Source organism: Macrobrachium nipponense, chromosome 11 (assembly GCF_015104395.2).
Source record: "Macrobrachium nipponense isolate FS-2020 chromosome 11, ASM1510439v2, whole genome shotgun sequence".
In the NCBI taxonomy this organism is placed as follows: Eukaryota; Metazoa; Arthropoda; class Malacostraca; order Decapoda; family Palaemonidae; genus Macrobrachium; species Macrobrachium nipponense.
Window position 1 is genome coordinate 918,708 of NC_061087.1, and position 23,884 is coordinate 942,591.

General features: G+C 43.0%; 1 protein-coding gene across 7 annotated transcripts in view; it reads left to right on the plus strand.

Moving 5' to 3' along the window:
• LOC135215322 (alpha-2-macroglobulin-like) overlaps nucleotides 1–23,884 on the plus strand; it is a 494,644-nt gene that overhangs the window by 88,047 nt on the left and 382,713 nt on the right. For all 7 annotated transcript variants that reach the window (XM_064250089.1, XM_064250270.1, XM_064249915.1 and 4 more), the window contains exons 3-5: nucleotides 6,094–6,332; nucleotides 6,869–6,985; nucleotides 16,236–16,396. In XM_064250089.1, the coding sequence (XP_064106159.1) occupies nucleotides 6,094–6,332; nucleotides 6,869–6,985; nucleotides 16,236–16,396 (517 nt within the window). The remainder of the gene's footprint in view (nucleotides 1–6,093; nucleotides 6,333–6,868; nucleotides 6,986–16,235; nucleotides 16,397–23,884) is intronic.

Consider the following 23,884-nt stretch of genomic DNA (forward strand, 5'->3'; position numbering starts at 1 on the left):
TGAAAGCATTATTGCAACTGGTAGAACAGATGTTGCAAAAGGAGGCCATCGAATTGGTTCGGGATCCGCATTCCCGAGGATTCTACAACCGTCTTTTTCTGGTTCCGAAATCCTCAGGAGGGGGGAGACCGGTCCTGGATGTGAGCGCATTGAACCGATTTGTAGAGAACACAAAGTTCTCTATGGAAACATCAAAATCGGTTCTTGCGGCTCTTCGTCCAGGAGATTGGATGGTCTCCTTAGATCTACAAGATGCTTACTTTCATGTCCCCCTGCATCCATCATCGAAGAAATATCTCCGATTCATGATGCAGGGAAAAGTATTCCAATTCAGAGCCCTATGCTTCGGCCTGTCTACGGCCCCTCAAGTGTTCACGAGGCTAATGATGAATGTTGCGAGATGGCTACATCTAGAAGGGATAAATATATCCCTTTATCTGGACGATTGGCTAATAAGAGCAAAATCGGAACTTCAGTGCTTGAAGGACTTGGAGAAGACTTTGGATTTGACAAAATCTCTGGGACTACTCGTGAACCTCGAGAAATCACAATTGATCCCCAGACAGAACATAGTCTATCTGGGGATACAGATGGATTCTCGGGGTTTTCGGGCTTTTCCATCTCAAGAGAGAATTGCTCGAGGCTTAGAAAAAATCTCGAACTTCTTAGGGAAAGAACGGACCTCGGCGAGGGAATGGCTCAGTCTGCTGGGCACCCTTTCCTCGTTAGAGCAGTTCATTTCCCTAGGGAGATTAAATCTCAGACCTCTGCAATTTTATCTCAAACAAATGTGGAGTCAAAAGACAGGAGACTTGTCAGACTTTTTTCCCATTCAACAGGGGATAAAATCCGACCTGAAGTGGTGGTTAACCCCATTAACAAAGAACGAAGGGGTGTCCCTCTTGATTCGGAACCCTCACCGAGTGTTGTTTTCCGATGCCTCGGAAACAGGTTGGGGAGCAACACTGGGTCCAAAGGAAGTGGCAGGTACCTGGACCAAACAACAGACTACACTGCACATCAATGCGAAGGAACTCCTGGCGATTCATCTAGCCCTGGAATACTTCGAAGCGGAAGTCAGAGGAGTGGTAGTTCAAGTCAATTCCGACAATACCACAGCTCTGGCTTACATCCGGAATCAAGGGGGCACTCACTCTTTCTCACTGAACGAAATAGCGAGAGATCTATTAACCTGGACAGAGGAACGGGGCATTATTCTGCGTACAAGGTTTGCTCAAGGAGTAAAAAACCTAAGGGCAGACAGGTTGAGCAGAAAGAACCAGGTACTCCCGACAGAGTGGATGCTCCACTCAGAAGTCTGCAGACAAATGTGGTCCCTCTGGGGAAGACCCCAGATCGACCTGTTTGCCACGTTCCTCTCCAGGAAGATAGACAACTTCTGCTCGCTAGAAGAAGATCCCAGAGCCATGGCGATCGATGCTTTCCTCATGGATTGGTCAGGCATAGACGCCTACGCCTTTCCCTCATTCAAATTGCTGGGGGAAGTACTAAGAAAATTTGTGGCATCGGAGGGAACGAGACTAATTCTAATTGTTCCCTTCTGGCCTTCCCGAATCTGGTTCACAGAGGTACTGGAATGGAAGGTGGACTTCCCCAGATCTCTACCAAACAGGACAGATCTGCTCAGACAACCCCACTTCGAGAGGTTCCACAAAATCATCCAAAGTCTCTCCCTGACTGCCTTTTGACTATCGAAAGACTGGTCAGAGCGAGAGGCTTTTCAAAGAAAGTGGCAACTGCAATTGCTAGAGCCCGCAGAGCCTCTACCTTGCGGGTCTATCAATCGAAGTGGGAAGTTTTCCGTAGATGGTGTAGGTCGAAGAAGCTGTCCTCTTCCAATACCTCTGTAACCGAAATCGCGGATTTTCTCCTCTTCTTAAGAGAAGAGTCCAAATTGGCCGTATCCACTATCAAGGGATATAAGAGCATGCTCTCAGCTGTTTTTAGAAACAGAGGGCTGAATCTTGAAAATAATAAGGATCTTCATGATCTCATCAGGTCTTTCGAGACTACGAAATTGAGATCTTCTATTCCCCCGAGTTGGAACCTTGACGTAGTCCTAAAATTCTTGATTTCGGACAGGTTCGAACCTCTAGATAAAATCTCATTCAGAGATCTTACTAGTAAATGCATATTCCTGTTGGCTCTCGCAACTGCTAAGAGGATCAGTGAATTGCATGCTTTGGACTCTCGGGTGGGATTTAAAAAAGACTCGGCTGTTATTTCTTTCCAGGATCTATTCCTAGCAAAGAATGAAAACCCTTCTAAACCTTGGCCTAGAAGTTTTGAAGTCAAGGGACTCTCTTCTCTGGTAGGTAGAGAGTTGGATCGGTCCCTTTGCCCAGTCAGGACCTTAAAATTCTATTCAAAAAAGAAGACACAGCTTCAGGGATGTCGACAAAGTCTTTGGTGTTCGGTAAGAAACCCCAAAAGACCTATGTCAAAGAACGCACTGGCGTTCTTTGTCAGAAATGTGATTACCGAAGCTCACAGGAATTGCCAAGAGAACTCTTTAAAGCTGCTGAGAGTAAAAGCTCACGAAGTCCGGGCTGTGGCAACTTCCCTTTCTTTTACTAAGAATATGTCCATGAGAAACATTTTAGCAGCGACTTATTGGAGGTGCAATTCAGTTTTTGCATCCCACTATTTAAAGGATGTTAGAGTAACATATGATAAATGTTTTTCTCTTGGACCTTATGTATCAGCGGATACTATGCTGGGAAATGGAGCAGACGCTGATCCTTAATTTTGTTTTTATGTTTTTAATAATTATTTTTAATATTGTTGAGTTGTGGGTTGCTTGAAAGGATGTTCGGGGATGACTCCTTTCAATCTTAGTACTAACCCCAATTAGGATCAGGTGATCGGGATTAGTGTCGTGCTCTATGATCATGCCAATAGGCAAGGTGTTTTGTCATGTAAGTGGATAGGACCCCATTGACAAAGATCCTAAGGTTCTGAAGCGTAAGTGGGTAAGACCCCTGTAACAGGCCATCAAGAACTCTTAGCATGAGGTCACTACCTCGCTGAGGCTCTTGAAGCGATACGGGCTCCTAGGCAGTAGCCATGAAGTCTTTCGCTAACACAGGTAGGAATCAAGGTTTTTTAATTTTATTACCTACAACATATGTTGTTTCCTGTCTATTTCAGTAAATTAGCTGTCTCTTACCCTCCGCCAAAGGTGCCAATCAGCTAAGTATATATCTGACAGGTAAGTTGAATGCATAAAAATGTTATTGTCATGATACAATAAAGTTTTATGCATACTTACCTGGCAGATATATACGGTGTATGGCCCACCCGACCTCCCCTCAGGAGACAGGTGGAAGAGAAAATCTGTCTTAGAAAACGGGAATGATTCCTATTCCCGCCACCAGCGGCGGGGCGGTAGATCACCTGACCTACCTGTAGAGTGTGCCGCGAAATTCGAATTTCCATCGGGGACGACGGAGTCTATAGCTAAGTATATATCTGCCAGGTAAGTATGCATAAAACTTTATTGTATCATGACAATAACATATTTCTTGTACAAACTTACATATTATTAAACTTAAAGGTTATCTGAGATCTCACACTTATTCAGGTTAAATTTGATTATGGAAATCATTCAACGGTGTTCTTGTGCTAGGAAGGGTATTGGGTTTTTATGCCATTGTAGTTGTTACTTGGTAAAAAACTGCTAAAAGCCAAAATAACAATATAGCAGCATTCATATGGGGTTTGTAGTATACAGGAATTCACTATAAAAGTTATTGCCAAAGATTGATATATTTGGTTGTTATACTTCAGTGTTAGCAATTCCAGCAGTGTATTACATAGAACTCTGTTAATACATGTAGAAGAGATTCTGTAAAACTTTGCTGGTATGAACACATTTTATTACTAATTGTCATGTGAGTATAAACTCTGTATCCATCACTTACTGTAAATATATCACAACAATTTTCAAGACAAAAGAAATGTAAGGTGAATGAATAACTGGAAGGTTTTAGAATACTAGGAAGACATTTAGAATCTTCTCTATTAGCACTCTCATAACAACTAATTCCATGAATAATGTCATTACTTTTACAACTATTAAAGACATGGCATTTTACTCTTGATGCACCACTAGCATAATCACACCAAAGTTGATTTGAAAAGCTGTCAGGTTGTTAGTACTGCTCCTGCAAGCAATTTAATATGGAGAGTTTTATGCAAGTAAGAACAATTAGTGTGATGTATGAAATAAAATCACAGTTTCATCAGATGAGATTCTAGTAATAGAAAAAATTGGATTGATGAATGCAATAAGTGTAAAATAAACTACATAGTTATTAAATTAATTAATTAATTATTTTTTCAAGAATTGACCAGTAAGTTTTGCAGCCATATGTCACAACTCCCTCCTTGCATGTCAGTTAGATATGAATGCACATAGAGGTTCGGATCACATTTTTCTTGTCTTTACATTCATCAACTTGACCTTCCACATTGGAAAATTATTAGCAGGCAGTTGCATTGAATATTGTTTCATTTTATTCTTCTTCCTCTTCTTTGCCATCATCTTTTCCCATTTCTATATGGGGTAGCTGTTTCTAGTCAGCCTTCTGCATCTTCCTCTGTCCTTTACGTCTTGTTCTCTTAGACCCTTTTCCTTCATGTCATTAAAAAATTTATCTTTCCACCTGAACTTTGTCCTTCCCCTCCCTCTTCTGCCCTCCACCTCCATCTTCATAACCCTCTTGCATACGTGTTCATCTTCTCGACATGACCAGACCCTTTGAGTGTTCTTTCCTGACCTTTTTTATGAAACCTCTAATACTTGGACAGTCCCCCTGATCAATTCATTCTGGATCTTATCTCTTTTTGTAACACCACACATCCAACTCATTTTATTAAGGTCAAATAAATGTCATTCTCTGCAAAATACAGAAATAGAATAAATAGAATGAAAAGAAAGAACATAAATTACTTTATTTGATAAATGATGTGTAATGATAAGGGTCTGAAAAATTTTTTGGTTTCTTTCCATTAGACCTATGACTACGTACGTAATTAAGATATACCTTGTGCTCCTTTACACAAACAACACTAGGCGCCTTGTTTCGACTGGCCACACCCTCTAGCAAGCATGAGTTCGCACAAGTTAATTTATATTTGTAAATCAATCTTGTTGAATGCTTTCGTAGTGTTAGGGCTGGCTTGCAAACTTTTCCTAAAACGTGTTATATTAGTGGAAACATGTAAACATGTTGATATCTTTATTTTGTGTAAAAATTACACAAAATAAAAAAATTAAAAAATTACAAATGTTGCATTACTAAAAGAGAACAGATAAGTTAAATAGCTGGATACACACTTACTGGGCCGTGAAAATAGGCTGCACATGCAGCTTTAAGAGTCGGAGCATTACTACATCATTAAGCTGCCACACAAGAGTGTGCAGCTTGTGGCGGGAGTCTTGAGATGATGTTGCCAGGTGTGCATAATCATTTATACCTTTGGAAAGAGAACAAAACAGTGCATAGTATCATTAACTCTCAGACTGTTGCTGAGCAGTCAAAGTCATAAAAGCTATTGATTCTTATTGTCCTATATTAGAGATCCGTAATTAACTTAAACATTTTAAGTGATAAGACTTCCCTATTAGAAAAGTTCTGGTTACGTACTTTGCAAAATGCATGGAGGAAGCAAGTAAAGAAAATTCTTACTATAGTAGGTATTTATTTATTAATAATGTTAGATTTCTCAAAGGCAGATAAAGGGAAGTAAAAAGTGGGATGTGGTATTAAATGTTACATATTGTTCATCTTTAAAAACAATAGAGTGAGAATAACAAAAACATATAAATATAGACATATATATTCACACACCTGGTTTTATTTATATATTTACTATTTAAATGTATAGCTTTAGTTCTGTGCTGTTCATCAGTTTTTCTGTCTGTCAGTTACTTTGCTTATTTCCATTTATTTTTTTATGTACCTTACTTATTTTTCCTTTGGGAATTTGTTTTGGTACCTAGATTTCCTCTCTTTTTTATTAATATTTTAATCATTAATTGTTTTTGCACTATATATCTCTCCTCAGGCAAAAATCACCTGTGTGATAAAGTGTTGGTGCCATCACTGTCGCAGCGTGAAGGCAAACTTATTGTCACTGGGGAATTAGGAGGGACCGCTGTGTCATACGAGAAAGACCTCTTATTTGCAACAAAGACCTCAAAGACTTTTATTCAGACAGACAAGTTCCTTTACAAACCAAGCCAAGAAGTGCAGTTTAGAATATTAACTTTGGAAGGGCCTTTTCTTAAAGTCTCTACGAAGAAGGTAAGGAAATGGGTTTTTTTACCGCTCCCAAGGTTATGTAATTAGTTCTGGTGTTTTATGTTTATTAGAAGGATTATGAAAAATGTTGTATCGATTTTTACCAAACTTGCAGCAAGAAAAAGATTAACCTTCCAGAAACATAGAAAGAGACCCTTTAGAAGGAGGATTAAAAATTTTAAAGGCCCAAGGCATTTTGCATTACACAAGCTGTATTACCCATGCTAAAGAGGTTATATTTTTGTTCTAGTGTTTGTTTGTTGATAGGATTGTATAAAAATCTGTGTGAATTAAAAAAAATTCTATTACAAAAGTGGCTACTTATGACTGGCAGAAGGTGATTGGATTTTGGGAGAGATAGAAATGTAACTTAATAAGAAGGAACCTTTAGAGGAATATATTGCTCCCAAGAGTTGGCAGTCTTTGAATGATCTTGTTGAAGTAGCATTAATTTAGGTGCTTTATGTAATGCACTGAATTTTTTTCTTCTCTGCGGATATTTTGAAGAGTGAATGATGTGAAATATTTACCTGTTGCAGTATCCACTGATATGGGTTGAAACTCCCTCGGGAAGCAGAATTGTTCAGTGGAATAATGTAGAAAACCCATCTGGCCTCATACACCTGTCCTTCAAACTGTCAGATGAGCCTGAGGAGGTAAGTTTTTCCTTTATTTTCATTCTAACTCTTAATTAAATTCCTGATGGGTTCATATTTGGACCACTTTTAACCCATGATTTGTTGCAGAGTAGTCCAATGGAGGGCCATTCAATTTTTATCAAAATTTAATTTTTCAATATTTCATTTTAGTCAAATACATATGTCAAACAAGTGCAGTATCAAGAAACTGGTATCGTGTTTTAGGGTTAGAGTATGCCAAAGGAGGTATATGTTACCGTATACATTGCTATTAATCAGTAAATGGCAGAATATGAGGAACAATCAACAATATAGTAACAAATTTAAAGAAGTCAATCCTAATTTTGATCTGGTTAAATCTTCAAGTAATGGTATCAGCAACTTCAAAATGTCCACTCCTTACACTACCTTAAAGGGGTGGCATCACCTATAATTTGAATACCCTGAAGGGACGGCATCACATAATTTAAAAGGCTCAACCGTAAACAAATTTGCTTGATTGGACAATCAGCACTAATCTAGTTACAAAGATGTGCAAACCAGGGAGAATGCAGAGTCCTATCTCTAGAATCAGCCCACCACAATACTAAAGGAAAGTTCTGCCCTTGAAATGCAAACACAACAATCTATGTTTTTATCTCTTAGGTCTAAACATTATTGGGTGGTAGACGATCCCACCACAACTACTGTTAACTTCAGATATGAACTCTAATCCCAGCAGCACCATCCATTCTCAAAATCCAGACAGCTAAAAGGCGAAGAGGTTGGACAGTAAGATTTAAATAATGCAAGTGAATTGTATGTAGCAAACTCTGCAAAGATACAAATGATTGGGTAAAACATTGCTCCAGATTTGCATTAGGAAATAATTTAGAGGCTGGACAACAAGATGAAGAAATGCAAATAAAATATGAATTAGGAAAAAATATGGGGAGGGGAACTGAGAGGAAAAGTAGAGAAAAACTTCTAGGGTCAAACAGGGAAGAGCGAATCCCACAGTTCGAGTATCCTCTTGCTCGTCACAAGGCTTCATCACATCACAAGGTTTTTACAGTAGAGCTCTGTTGCACCTTTAAGCAGTCTCTCATTGAGATGGTCCTGGAGGCACAGTGAGAGTGGGCTGTCCCAGGCAGTGTGAGCTAGATGCACAGACTCATTATCTGGTGATCACACTTGAAAAAGTCAGAAGCAGTCCTCTTATCTATGTGGTTAAGTGCAGGAGCACCTGCCCTGCCAGAGACTCAACAAACATGCACCAGTGATAGAGAGTCCTTGCTCCCGTATGAGAAGAGAGGGTGCTTGCATAAAGCCCAACAGAACTTGCAGAGACCTTAGACATCCCATTTTCCTCCTGTTTTGGGAGTCAGAAGTCAAGAATGAGAAGGAAGATAAGCTTGTTAAAGAGGAGGAAGATTACGGTGAGGGAGAGTCCCAAGAATGCTGCTTCCCTTGCTGCTCTCTAATCTTGCTGGTCTTAAATTACAAGGGGAAAATCAAGGCAGGAACCAAAAAAAGGAGATCCACAATGGGAAGTACTACCCCTATAGGAAGTTTCCCTCCTTCACAGCAGCTGAAGAAGCATCTTACTGACACAACAGGAGCAGCCTGCAGAGGAGAGAGTTTTTCTCCCCAGCCAGGTTGTGTAAGAATGCTGTGAAATTGATAATAAGCCAAACCTTCAAGTGCTACAGGGAAGATGTTGTCTTCATGCCTGGATCGTCAGAGGCTGGCAAGCAAGAGAGTGAAGCTGCTGTTGGGGATGAGGTCCAACTAGATGGTCACCAGACTCAACAGTAGATTCATTCTCAAAAGAGATTGGGAGGACGCCTTCACTACTTTATGAGTAGCTAGCATGAATAACATTATATATTACTGGGAGGTCACTCATCCATAAATTAACAACTTCAAAGGCAACAAACGTTTATAGCTTACAATGATCTGACTGGATGGATTGGTAGATATAAACAGAAAGAGGAATGTGAACCCTACTTGAGTAGTCTTTTGATAAAATGGCTCAGAGATTAGTTTTTGAATATACTCAGGTAAACAAGCACTATAATTCTCAATAGGGGTATTAGAAGAGTGAAATTTGTAAAGGAGCACTATCAGTTACCATGGAACTCCAAGGTTTACGGTAATATCACAAAGTAAAACAAAACACTAGTGCCATTTAGAAAGTAAACAGTACTACCACTAAATTTAGTACACTAAGGATTTTGAACTCAATAAGCTTGAATTAGCACAATGGACATCGTAAAACACAACAGCAAGTGTTATCACTTTGGCACTGCAGGTATGGCACCCCAGGATCTTCCTGGCGGTTAGACTGAAGGTGGTTCTGCTGAAATCTGCATATACGGGCACACAACAGAGGACCAGTGAGGGGTCTGCAAGACATACAGTGACGACACAAGAGTTCGGGACTGGGCAGTTCATATAGCAACAATAACTATCACACTGATGTTAATATCAGAGCAAAGGTCACTTGACTAGTTATTTCACTATGGGAGTGAAAGCATGTGTCAAGCAAGAATACACACCATTGCATGAGACAAAACTAAAATGGAATTCAAGTAATTTGGGAATTGGGGCTCTGGGAATTTCACAGCAAAGAAAGAATAAGTGCAAGGGCAAAGAGAGGAATACCAGCAACCAACTGCAGTTTTCCTACCTTATCTCCTTAAAGTGACTGTCATAGAGACTTGAGGGCCTGAGGGATGTCAGTGACCTGTGGTGCTTCACCATAGGATATGGGCAAACTAGATTCTTCCACTTAGAGCCTAGTAATGTAACTGCAGGTAGGAGGAGCTCAGTAAGAGCTGGACTCGTGATGGTAGAGGTGTGCTACTAGCCAGATGGCACCCCAGAAGAGTGTGGATAGGCTCCTGTCACTTCCTGGGACAGAGAGGGCCTCTCGAGGGCATGGATAGGGCAGGGTGAGATCTGGAGCGTAGCGAGTGGAAAGGTCAGGGTGATGGCCTGACTCTTGAGTGGCACGGTGGGAGTAAGGACTTCTTGTATGACACGTGGTTCGTCATAAGTTAGGACTAGATACCAGTGGGTTGCTAGACTTGAACCTTGGATCAGCCATCATAGATGCTTATTCACGTCTCGACTGGTGATGCACCGTGAGAGTATGGACTTTGCAGTGAGTATTTATACCCTGAAAGAAGGGTGTTGGAGTTTTGGGGTTTCCCCCCGCCCAAACAGGATTTGGCGTCGGCGTCATCGGTTTAGCTGATGGCCTCCCACTATGATTCTGATTTCCCAGGGGAGTGATAGCATTGCAGCATTTGTACTTTCATCTTAGAGACTCAGATCTTGAAAACAACTAGCGCCAGTATTGAATTTTAGCAGAAAGGGAGACAAGGCATGCGTTTGAAGAAAGAGAACAAGTAGCAGAGGGCAAGGCTGATAGGACTGACCTGAGGCATTTGAGGGCTCACTAATGGGCCAAGGGTCGAATGAGGAACTGACCGTGAGGCAGAGCCAGAATGTTAAGCTGGGTCAGGGAAGGTGTGAATTCTTAAGTGACTATAGCTACTGCCAAACAGGCATTGTTAACCATTAAAGAGGTCAAGGGGGCATGACTGAAAGCAATTGACAGGTGTTTGATAGGTCATATATCATCTAGGATTCAAGGGGGAACTCTCCCAATTTTACATTAATGACACAAAAGTCAAAATAATCCCAAGGGGAACTAATGAGATATGATTCTAGGAAGGACCTCACATAGATGGAAAATACTTCTGAGGATTAGCCATTCCTGGAAGCTTTACAAATCTCTTCCTTATGGTGTAGGGGAACTGAACCTTTTACTATACTTTCTGATTTGTGAATGCAGTTTGTAATTATATAAGGCCCAAGTATATTCCATTATCAGCCAATTATACTCCGGCTTTCTGTACAAAAGAGATGCGGCTGTAAAAGACTGGGGACCAATCTGACACAACTTCCACAGCGCCCTTCTTTAGCATCGCGTGCATCTCTTCATTGAGTGCAAGATCCTTCGGCGAGCTGGGAACTTAGGTGAGCAAACGGACCAGGTTGTTGGTTAGAGGCGGCCAAGACTCAAAGGGAAGTAGATAACTCTCCTGAAGGACATCTATTACCCAGGTCTTGGCTCCACGTCGCTCCCATGTTGCTCAATGGCTCAACAGGCAACCTCCCTCCCCTCACCAATGGCAGCAGCTGGAGGGGAACACCACCTCTAGCATCCTCCCTTCTTCATCTTGGCTTTTCCCCCTTTTCACGACTGGAAAGAGGGTTGAAAGGGAAGTGGTTGTGGGCCCTTCTTGGCAGAGAAAGATGAAGGCTGGGTACTCCCACAAGCGCTGTTCGAAACCTGGGTCGCCTTAGGGGCCAAGGAAGTGCTAGCCTGACCCGAGGGTCAGGCTGCAGTAGAGCACAAAGACCTGGAGGTCTTGGCCACTACCTGGTGGACAAGGCGGTCATTGTCTTCAACACGTCTCTTGTCCATTGCACCATCTACCAACCCTCTTGGGAAGAGAAGCAGAACCCAGCAACAGTCTGTTCTTAAAGGCCAATGTCGACTCGGGACCTACAGACTTGAAGATTTGATTCAGGACAGTATTCCTCCTCTTCAGCACCAGGTTTGCCCACAGGTTTGCCATCTGGTGTGTTAGGTAGGAGGTAACCCTACTTTCAGACTGCTAGTCTTACGAAGATGGAGTCCTCACCAGGGATGATTGCACCCAAGGAAGCAGCAATCTCAGATACTGTAAATGACCACAGATCCAGCCAGTAGAGCCACCATAGTGGTAGCCTCCAGGTTTGCTGCCACTTTCTGCAAGAGGGAGACCCCTTCCACAGCAAGCTCTTGCAGTGAGAGACCTGGGCCTAGATGAACCAGGTCTGGGTCAACCTGTTTAGTCAGCAGAGACTCATCTGAAGGCATGTAGAAGGGGGGGAAGAAGTTACTCTGAGCAGTTTGATTGAAGTTCATTCTCCTGCCCAGAGACCAGGTTATTCACTTGATCTAGTACCATTTCGGCAAGTGCAAACTATGGCAGCTCCACAGAAGTGTTTTTTTTTTTTTTACCCCAAAAATTTTCAAGGTGTGAAGCATGATCCATAGTAGAGGCCGTGGTGCCTTCCCTGAGATCATTGTGCTGACAAACCAGCATGATGACCTCTGCAAAAGTCCTGTGTATCTCTGGGGTGTCTGCATCCTGAGGAAGAGGACCCTAAAGTTCTTCCAGGGTTCGGTCCTCCCAACCTATTCTTCCCGTAGGAGGGAGAACCACAGCAGACCCCTGGGATCCCTCCTTGACTACTTGAGCATACGACCGAGTCAGGCCAAGAACCGAATCGTAGGATAGGCCCTCGTAGCAGAACTTCGATAAAGAGACGATCTTGTTGGGTCCCTCCTGTCTGACTTGTGCCTCCCAGTTAAACCCCAGGAGGTTGAGGGGACAGGTGAAGGGGATCAAGCACTCCTACCTGTCCTACTGGAAGAACCAGGAGAGGCAGGCTGTGGGTGACAATACTGGTCTAGGAGAGCAACCATGCCCTGGTGAGGAGCTGTCCCAAGGAGAGTAGAAAAGTTCTTGCAAAGACACCTGAGCGCTCTGGTCCGGCAACTGGGGTTAGTCACACAAACCCAGGTTGGCCAGAGTAGATTGCTCGGGAACTGTTTAACATGAACTTGCACAGCCCTACTGATGTCCTCCAGTCTTCTTCGAGGCCAAGACCTCCTGGTGAAAAGAAGGCTTGAACATGGGACCTTCTTTCTGTGTCTCCAAAGGCTCAGACCCTCGAATCTGAAGCAACAGGTTGGAGACCTGACCGAGCACTTGAAGTGGTACCGGCAAGAAGTGTTGAACATCTGCATGTTTCTCTTGCCCTGTGCATAAACCAGACTGGGGAGTGGACTCGCCAGTGTTGGTGTGGGATGCTCGAGATTCACACGGAATTCAGAGCACTTGGAGTGGCTTGACACTGTCAAGCACCTGACTCCCAAATCAGGAAGAGACTGGCACAGAACTAGTCTTAGGGTCTGGATACACGAGCACTAAAAACGCCGTATTGCTGACGCTGTCTAACGTTGAGTTTTTGGCCAGACTACACAAGCACTATTTTTGAATCTTTACTGAGTATCAAACAAGCATGTTTAGTTCATTATGGATGCTGCCCAAGTAGCATGAGTGACAAGCTTGTGCCTCTTATACTTTTTTCTGCTTCCGTCTTGTCATTCCAGTCTGGGAACATTGCCATCCGTATTTCAGTCCAGCACTTAGCTTTTATTTCAGGTTGCTATAATCCTTAATTTGAACATTATATAATGCCTGCCTGCTTTCAACTTCAATAATAAATTTGTGTCGAGTATCTCTTGTGCTGTCTCTTGTGGTACTGGCGTAGTGTCATTTGGATCCTAGTACTGTTGTAGAGGAGTCCAGAGGCCTACCCTATCTGGTACCTTCCTGGCAGCTGGGCGCCATCAACGTCTCGTGTAGTCAGGCAAGGCGTTACTAGCATGCGCTATTAACGTCAACACTGTCATTAGAAATTTCTGACGTCCACGTAGCGCATCCTAACACAACGTTAGTAACGCTTGTGTAGTCCAAATTAGTGGTTATCCATTGAAAAGCACAGGAAGATACCTCACTCTGTAAAAGACAGCATTAGATAGCGTCAGCAGTGTGATGTTTTTAGCGTTCGTGTATCCAAGCCCTTAGAGGCAGACTTCTTTGAACTGGTTTAGAATATGTGGGCCTTGGGAGGCCACACACTCGAGGTCCCCAAGACGGGAGACCTCAGTGGGGTGCCCCAAACAGTTCCCGAGGCTGTGAATGGGGAAAAGCCAACAAGAGATCCCACTGTTTCCACTGTGGAGGGAGGCAGCTCTTTAGAAGTTCTGTGGCAGGCCCTCTTGGGGGTGGGGGAGAGGCAGCCTTCTTCAACCAGTGAACCTCAGAAGAAGAAGAAGGGGAGGAAGCAGCAGACGACAAAGTTGAAAACTAAGATGAAGAAGCTGACGACGACACCTTATGGGACCTCTTCTTCGATTTCCTCTTTGACATCTTCAGGATGGCGGTCAGGTCTCCTATCCAGGAGGGAGCAATGTGAACCACAGGAGCAGTTGGGGCAGCAGAAGCAGCCCAGGCAGCAGGAACAACAGAAGCAGCTGGGGCAGCAGGAGCATCCGGGACTGCAGGTACAGCAGGAAGCAGGGTCACCGCATACAGAGGAGCAGGAGTATGGACGGCAGTCTGGTCCACCACAGCCGGGGTTGTCAGAGTTGAGCAGTGCATTGACACTGATGTGGGTCATGGTGGTAGTAGCCACAGCACGGGTGACCACCGGCAACCTCGAAACCCTCAGGTGAGCCAAGATGCTCTGCACTAATGGAGCACCCAAAAGCACCAGGGAGATCCACACTTCCTTGAGCTCGGTTACTTCTCTGTGCTCAGACACCAAACCTGAAGACGGAAACACTGAGCAACCAGAAGCCCTGAAAACAGATCAGCTCGATCGACCCCCATGATCTTCACCCAACAAGGCAAGTGAAGATGAGGGAGAAACAAGGAAGAAAGGTTAGTAACCAAGGGCATAGTCGGAGGTGTATATTTTTCTGATGACACCTTGGTAGCTTTCCTCCTATACTGTTTCCTTCCTGTGAACTTCACAGGAAGGAAACAGAGGACATGAGGGTCAACATCAGTAGACAATTGGAAGCGAGTACAACCCTTGCAACCAACACTAGGGACCATGTTGGGTGACGGCTTTCCGAGAAGGAGTAGATGATTTGTGGGTTTGCATAATTCAAGTTAAGTATATCTTAGTTTTACCAGACCACTAAGCTGATTATCAGCTCTCCTAGGGCTGGTCCAAAGGTTTAGGTATTTTTACGTGGCTAGGAACCAATTGGTTACCTAGCAATGGGACCTACAGTTTATTGTGGGATCTAAACTACATTATATCGAGAAAAGAATTTCTATCACCAGAAATAAATTCTTCTGATACCGCGTTGGTGGAGTAGAGAATCAAACTTTGGACAACCAGATTGGTAGCAGAGTGCAAAAATCACTCTTCCAACGAGGGACTGCATATCAAATGCACAAGCATATACAGCAAAAAAAAAAAAAAAAAAAAAAAAAAAACAACAGAGATAGATCCCACTGGGAAAAAGCAAAACAGCAATCAAGGCAGCGAGTCGAGAAACACTTCTGCATTGTACAATGACCGAAAGCAAATTGGAATGTTTACATCTGGGCAAGTTGGACTCCTGCCTACTAGATGGTAGTTAACTGTCCAACCACCTTGTTTGAAAGTTTAATTGCTGTTCGAGCTTTGCTAAAAATATTTTCCTATATAATATAAAGGGCAGATGATTTGTATATCATGTTGGAACAATTAAATTTTCAGTGGAAATAGTAGTTTAACTATATGTTTATACATACTCAAGAACTGAATTCAAAATTTTAAACCTTTTAAGTCTTTCCTCCCACTGATTTTCAAGATTATGGAATGGTTTTGTTGGGTGCCTTCGCAAGTTTGTGTTCTTGGAAATCGGCGAGCTGATCAACTTGCTAAGCAAGCAGTCATCTCTTCAGAACCCTGAAAATGCTTAGCACTATATAAGGCTGTATTTACTCTTGTCTTTTAGAAAACTGAAAATCTGAAAGTCCTTTTTGGAGAAAATCAAAACAAACCAGAAGATACACAGTAGTATATTACATCATCAGTATCATCTCTTTTGTGATGGGCAGTTTGATGGCTCAACGTCCCTGTCGTGGGGATCTGAGACAAGTTCCTTTCTTGGGGACATGACAGGGATGGACATTTTATCCTTGCTAAGAGTCTCAGGGAAGACTGTAATATAGAGTATGTCTGTATTTTTTTTTTATTACGGAAGCAGGTCTTAGCAAAATTTAGATCATATACTTGTACCATATACTACAGGTATTCATATGTACAATATAGCATATGTTTACAAATGGGTATATATAAGTAAATGGGTTTATACATAAATTATTTTTAAATTCTTTTTTATGAAACATTTCTTTGAGCAGGATATTTTAGTTCTCTATTCAATTTGCTTGCAGTGTCAAAAATCTCGATGTTGCATGGCCAGTTTTAATGACCATGAATTATTCAGTCAGTCATCTACTTCCTGTCTGTTTATCTGTTAGATGAAAAACTGTTGGGCATGAACATTTGGAAAACAAATGTGGGTGTATTTTTTACTGGTTGGATTACGATGAAACAAACAGCAGAGTGAATTGACTGATTTTTTTTATTTCAGGGTAAATACAAAATATCTGTTCAGCCACAAGATGGTGCAAGTACTGTTTCTCAGATTTTTAAAATAGAAGAATATGTACTTCCAAGATTTGAGGTCAAGATAAATAACCCCAAGTACATCCTAGGTACAGATACAGAATTTATTTTCAACGTTTGTGCAAAGTAAGTACCTTGCATTTGTCAAGTATCTATGTTGAATTAAATTGCAGAGGATAAGAAAATTATAGCCTTTATTTTTTATGATTCCTGCCATGCAGCAGGAATGCTCTATGGTTTTGAAGCACCTTTTTATCATTATGTTATTCCATAATAAGCACTTTATGGGATTTTTATTTCATGTTTGGTCAGATATGTAATTAAAGAAAAGTTGATTTTTTAAAAAGTAAAACTCATTACCTTTGCATAACCTAAATGGGAGTGCTATTCCCAGATATGGGGTTGTGTATCCATGCATACCCACAGCAATCTTTGTTAATTAATTGAACCAGCAGTGACAGAGCTGAAGGGGCAGGAGGAAGTTGGTTTCGGTGAAAATAATAGGGTTGTATTTAAGGTTAATTTTGTTTTCGAAGATGCATTTTTTAAACCACAAATCCATTAGTTTGACATAGCTTGGGGTACAACTTGCATGAGGGGGATTGTTGAACTACTGATGTCCTGATAAGAAGAGAACATATGATGTAACTTGGGAGCTCTTGGGTGATGATAGGACATGCATTTAACTCAAAGCCAAAGAGAAACAAGAGGTCAAGAGCTTAACTTGAACCTTGTTTAAAATTGGAGCAAATGATGAGACCGTCAAATAACATACATAATAATCATCAGCAGACATAGTGAAGAAAATTCGTATGACATGGAAATAAATTTTGACACCAAAGGATAACTGTTTATGACGTTTGTAAAAGTTCAGAACTGCCCGCTTGATTTTTCAAGCACTGGATGTAGTGCATGATGTAATGTGCAGAGCAAAATTATGCATGTGAACCAAAGAGAAGAAATAAACTTGAATGGCAATAAATACTACTTGGTTTGAGGCAGCTCAAGCTTGCATTGATAATGACCACAGTCCTCGGAGAAATTTCAAGAAGAATCTGATGCTTGTGACTGCATTGCAATTGAACTGCCAGAGAAGAAGCCAAGACCCTTTCTTAAGGAGAGATAGTTCATTTGTAAGTCTGGCCTATGCCATTGAGTCTGGATAACGAAGGAGGGATAGTTTATTTGTAATTAAAGAAACTCCAAATCTTGAGTACAGTACTCAAGGTATTCTCCCTAAAGCCAGTGAATACAAAGGACTTTGTCAAGAGCAAAGACCTGAAGACCTGAGATGCCTCTGGCAAAACTACCACCACTGAGTAAGTTTGATCATCTCCAGAAATCGTAATTCATCCAACTGATATAGAGACTTGCCTGTGCTTCCCTTTTTCAAAGCAAAATAAGAAATAAGAAAAGTGGCAAAGATGCTGTATATCTATGAAACAGAATAAGGAATTCACAGCAGGAATAGTAAAACGTGGAACAAACAGACTCAAATACTTGTATACATAGTTATCTCTTCAATAACATAAGGTGTCGCGAAGTTTCTTTGACGACAACTAACTAGGGACAGGTTCGGGCCCGATGTTGGGGGGCAATAGATTTACCAGAACGGAAAGTTCCCAGCCCATACACAAGGAGGACAAAAGAACTATGGTGATAAGTTTACACATTTTATTAGAAAAATAAACCTACTCTCATTGCTACACAATTATTTACATTTTTACAATGATTAGGCTTCTTAGGCCACATTCAATATCAAAAGGGAAAAACGTGACTGCGTGGTCACACGTGAAACTCTAAGTTAATCACTCAAAATCTGGGTCATCGTGAGCAGTAGCGCAAAAAATCTCCCTGGCACAGTGATCACTGGTATACAAATTTTGTTTAAAACAAAGACCCTAACTAAGAAAAAGATAATTCAATGGTTACTCACAGTTACAGTCGCATGGTGGAAACTGATATTCTGTTTGGCGGTCCTTAGACCCTACTTACTAACACTTCTTGCTAGATTTATGGTCTTTAGTAAAGAGAGAGATTGAGTCCATGCTTCTTTTTTATAGCCCAGCCAATTAGTGATTTTTCTGGGCTCAGTTCGTGTCGCTTCGTGAAATAATCCTTAAGTTCATTATTTCTAGGTAAATGATACTAACATTATGCCAGAGAAAAAATAAATTCAGGAGGATGTCAGAATAACTGACTCGCTCACCCTAAATAAAGAGAGGGTGTTGGTATGGTATCTGGGGTGAGTGAGACCACTACCACGAACCTCTTGTCATTTGGAATTCTCCTTCATCAACAGGTGGAGCAGGCCCTGATGGAGGGAGGAGGCCAGGACATCGCAGCGGACGTCCAACAACAGGTGGAGCAGTCCCTGATGGAGGGAGGAGGCCAGGACATCGCAGCGGACGTCACGACTCTAGACCTTAACATTGAGCCAATGACGGTGGGGGGGGGGGGTGAGTTATTGGTTGAGGTAGGTTTGCTAGGCGCCCAAGGGCTTCCCTTGGACGCTTCTGGATCGTCTTCTCCTGTCCCTTCATCATCTTCCTTCCAAGGCTTCACGGGATCAGAGATCCCCGATAGGACGCCTGCTGCCTCAGTAGTCCCCAAAGTCAAGGGACAAAGAGAGCAGAAGACCCTGCAGAAGACGTCGTCTAAGAAGGCGTCGTCTTCTTCATCTTCTCGTAAGTCTTCGGCTCACCATCCCGGAGCAGAGAAGGCGAAGGCCTCATCTTCGCACTCAAAAGGGTCAAGAGGTAAATCCTCTAAAGAGAAGGCCCACGCTCCTGCCGAGCCAGTACCTTCTCCCTCTGCTGGAGCTCCTCTGGTGACCCCTGTCGGGGCCAGTCCTGTTGGTCCCTTCGATCCCGTTGCTTTTACGGCAGGGGTCATGCAGCAGGTAGGAGACATGGTCGGATCTTTGATGAACACAAGATTCGACCAAATGTTTTCACAGATCTCCACCACTTTGACTCAGTCTGGCCAGTCGATTCAGAATATTTCTGAACGTCTGACTGACCAGGAGAATCGGCTGGCAGGGCTGAGCCAAGCACCTCAAGCCGTTCTCCCTGTAGCAGGCGCCGGAGTTGCCTCGTTGCCTGACTACAACACCCTTCCCGCCTTCTCTATGAGCAATCCTTGGAGGGTAGCAGCCTTTGCTCCCTTCAAGGATGGCATGATCTCCATCCCGGACTATGGAACTCGTCGTATCGAGGACTTCGAGTTCCATCCCGCCGGCCTACAATCTCCTTTCATGGGGTATGCTAGGCTAACGGAGGCAGCCTTGAATAGAGAAGACAAGATCCCTAAGGAGACTGTTTTGTACAGTCGGGATCAGGCTCAAAGGGAGTGGGTACGTTGCCTGGAGGATTGGGACTGTACTAACACCAAACTCCAGGCATTTAAAAGTCCTTTCACGATCTTTGCTACGGAGGAGGAGGCACCACTCCCCTTCACAACAAAGATAGCAAAGATTACCATACAAGCTGCCATGAAGGATGAACCCCTTCCTCAGCTTAAGGAATCAGACCCGACGTCCCCTCTCTTTCCAGGTTTTGGGGAAATCTGGGAAGACCTGCCAGCTACTTTCACGGTAGGAAAACTCAAACCGGACTGTGCCATGGATCAGTTCGGTGAGAGACTCCCTAGGCTACCGGATAACCTTATCCAAGCCGAATTCGAGGCGAGGACAAGGTTAGGCAGGACTCTGAATTCACTAGTAATGACAGAGGTTGCTGCATTGACTTACGGTACGGAGCCTCTATTTAAGCTCCTAGGAAAGTCACAGACACAAACGGTACAGTCGGACCTGTACGCGTTTGTAGTAGCTAGAAGAAACTGTAGGAAACATGTCCTGCAAGAAGCTACAATTCGGCATGAGCTGAACAAGCTGCTTTCTTCCACCATCTGGGGGCTGACCTCTTCCCAGAATCAGCTGTGAACGAGGTACAGCATGAAGCAACTAGACTTAACCAAAGTCTAAGAGCTTGATGGGGTCTTTCCAGCAAGAGGAAACCGGAGAATCCTCCTGCTAGTGCTAAGAAGTTAAAGAAGACCAAGAGGTTCCAGCCCTATCAAAAGCAGCAGCAGCAACACTTTGTACAAGCAGTTCCGGTCTCTCAACCCGCACAACCGACAACTGCAAAGGGTCAAAACCAGCCCATCCTCCTGTTGGCTCCACAAAGCCAACCCTCGACCTCCTATGCGGTTTCCCCAGCTTTCAACCCTCTTTTTGAAAGTCAAACCTTCCAAACCATTAACAGGTTCGCAAGGAGAAGCAGGGCTAGGGGTTCCTTTCGCCAGAGGGGCGGCGGAAGGGCAACCAACAGGGGGAAGCACTTCCATGGAGGGCGCGGAGCACGCCCTGCACAAGAGCAGTGAGAACCCTCAGGTAGGAGGGAGGCTGTTCCTCTTCCGTCACAGGTGGGGGTTCAGCAATTGGGCACAGAACATTGTGTCCAAAGGGCTGGGATGGAGTTGGCTCAAAGGTCCCCCTCCATCCAAATCATTCCTTCAACTACCAACAAAGGAATTGACAGATTATGTGCAAGAGCTCCTTCAGAAAGGGGTAGTGTCAAGAGTTAAGCATTTAAAGTTTCAAGGGTGCTTATTCAGCGTGCCAAAGAAAGGCTCATCAAAAAGAAGAATAATCTTAGACTTGTCCCGGCTAAACTTATTCGTTGCGACAAGTTCAAAATGCTGACTATCTCGCAGGTGCGGACCTTACTTCCCCGTGGGGCCGTCACCATCTGTATCGATCTTACAGACGCATATTATCATATCCCAGTAGCGAGACACTTCCGGCCATACCTAGGCTTCAAGTTGGGAGACCAGGCATTCTCTTTCAAAGTGATGCCCTTCGGGCTGAACGTAGCCCCCAGGGTATTCACAAAAATAGCGGTAGTAGTAGTGCAACAACTGAGATCACAAGGGATAATGGTAGTAGCGTACCTCGACGATTGGTTGATTTGGGCACCAACCATCGAGGAATGCCTCAGAACCACAAACAAAGTAATCCAATTTCTGGAACATCTGGGGTTCCAAATAAACAGGACAAAGTCCAGACTCACTCCGGAGTCTCGTTTTCAATGGCTCGGCATTCAATGGGACTTGACCTCCCACAATCTGTCAATTCCTGTGGTCAAAAGGAAAGAAATAGCCTAGTCAATAAGGCAATTCCTCAAGTACAAACGAGCATCAAGGAGAAACCAGGAAAGGATCCTAGGTTCACTCCAGTTTGCATCAGTAACAGATGTTCTGTTAAAAGCGAAACTGAAAGACATAAATCGAGTTTGGCGCTCAAGAGCAAATGTCAAATCTCAAGACAAGTTGTCAGTAATCCCGCAGATTCTTCGCAATTGTCTCCGTCCATGGGCGGAGACAAAGAACCTGTCCAAGTCAGTTCCTCTTCAATATCCCCCTCCGGTGCTGGTTATCCACACAGACGCCTCGCTAAGTGGGTGGGGAGGATATTCCCAGTTCAAGAAGGTTCAAGGAACATGGTCATCGCAGTTCCGCCAGCTTCACATAAACGTATTGGAAGCCATGGCAGTATTTCTCACTCTGAAGAGGCTTCTTCCAGCAAAGAACTCTCATATAAAGCTGGTCTTGGACTGCAGTGGTAGTGCACTGCATCAACAGGGGAGGATCCAAATCAAAACGTGAACCACGTCATGATAGCCATTTTCTCTCTAGCAACCAAGCACAAATGGCACCTATCCTCCACCCATTTAGCGGGAGTAAGGAACGTGATAGCAGACGCCCTGTCTCGATCAGTTCCTCTAGAATCAGAGTGGTCTCTGGACAACAAGTCATTCCAGTGGATACGCCGGAGTGTTCCGGGTCTCCAAGTAGATCTATTCGCATCTCAAGCGAACCACAAGCTCCCTTGCTATGTGGCCCCCAACCTGGACCCTCTGGCTTATGCCATAGACGCCATGTCCATAGATTGGAATCAGTGGGAGAAGATATACATCTTTCCTCCAGTGAATCTTCTATTGAAAGTCCTGAACAAACTCAGGACATTCAAGGGACAAGTAGCTCTAGTAGCCCCGAACTGGCCCAAGAACAACTGGTATCCTCTGCTTCTGGAATTGAGTCTCTGACCTCGACGGATCCCCAATCCCAAACTATCTCAGTCAGTACAAATGAGGACTGTGTTCGCTTCCTCAGGAATTCTCAAAACCCTAACTTTATGGACTTCATGAAGTTTGCGGCTAAGAGAGATGCAAATATTGATCCTCAGAATATTCTTTTCTTAGAGTCAGATAAGAGGGAATCAACTTTGAGACAGTATGATGCTGCTGTTAAGAAGTTAGCAACTTTCCTGAAGGAAATAAACACCAGAACCATGACAGTCAACCTGGCTATATCCTTTTTCAGATCCTTATTTGAAAAAGGATTAGCAGCTAGCACTATTACCACTAATAAATCAGCTTTAATGAAAATCTTTCAGTTTGGTTTTCAAATAGACTTAACAGACTCATACTTTACTTCTATTCCTAAAGCTTGTGCTAGGCTCAGGCCTTCTGAAAGACCTAGTTCAGTCTCATGGTTCTTGAATGACGTTCTCAAGCTGGCTTCAGACACTGACAACGTTTCTTGTACATATATAATGCTACTGAGGAAAACTCTATTTTTGCTAAGTTTGGCCTCAGGAGCTAGAATATCAGAACTGTCGGCCCTTTCCAGAGATGCTGGAAATATAGAATTTCTCCCCTCAGGAGAAGTCTTACTATCTCCAGATCGTGGTTTTTTGGCAAAGAATGAGGACCCCTTAATGAGATGGGCCCCTTGGAAGGTCATCCCTCTTCCTCAAGACCCTTCTCTTTGTCCGGTGACGACCTTACGAGCCTTTTTGTCTAGGACATCCTCTAGATCCTCAGGCCCCCTCTTCATGAGGGAAAAAGGTGGTACTATTTCAATAAAGGGAATTAGGCAACAAATTCTTTACTTTATTAAACAAGCAAACCCTGAATCATTTCCCAAAGCCCATGACATCAGGGCAGTAGCCACCTCCATTAATTGTTTCCAGCATATAAATTTCGATGATTTAAAAAAGTATACTGGCTGGAAATCGCCGACAGTTTTCAAACGTCATTATCTCAAGTCCTTGGAATCTCTAAAATTTCCAGCAGTGGCAGCAGGAAACATAGTTTCCCCTGACACTGCTCAGTAGTTGTAGTCAAAGATCCAGATCTCCTTTCTACCTGCCTCAACTAATAATGCACCTAACCCTACCGTTATGCTCTTTTGGTCCTTCAGCCTTAGCTGCTTAGGAGGATACCTTTGGTGGAGTGTCCCTTATTTTTTTGGCTAGGGGCACCCACAACTATATTGTATATATGTTGTCTGTAATGGATAGGTGTTGCTACTCTTATTTTTATGCTAGAGAAGCACACCAATATATTGAGATGCTTTGTAATGTTCATATTTATAGAAGTTTAAGTGAGTGTTCTTCCTTGATGTGTTGCTTATCGAACCTCACTTGTATTAGTTAACCCTTAAACGCCGACTGGACGTATTATACGTCGACATTTTTTGTCTCTCGGGTGCTGACTGGACGTATTTTACGTCAACATACAAAAGTTTTTTTAAAAATTCGCGGATAAA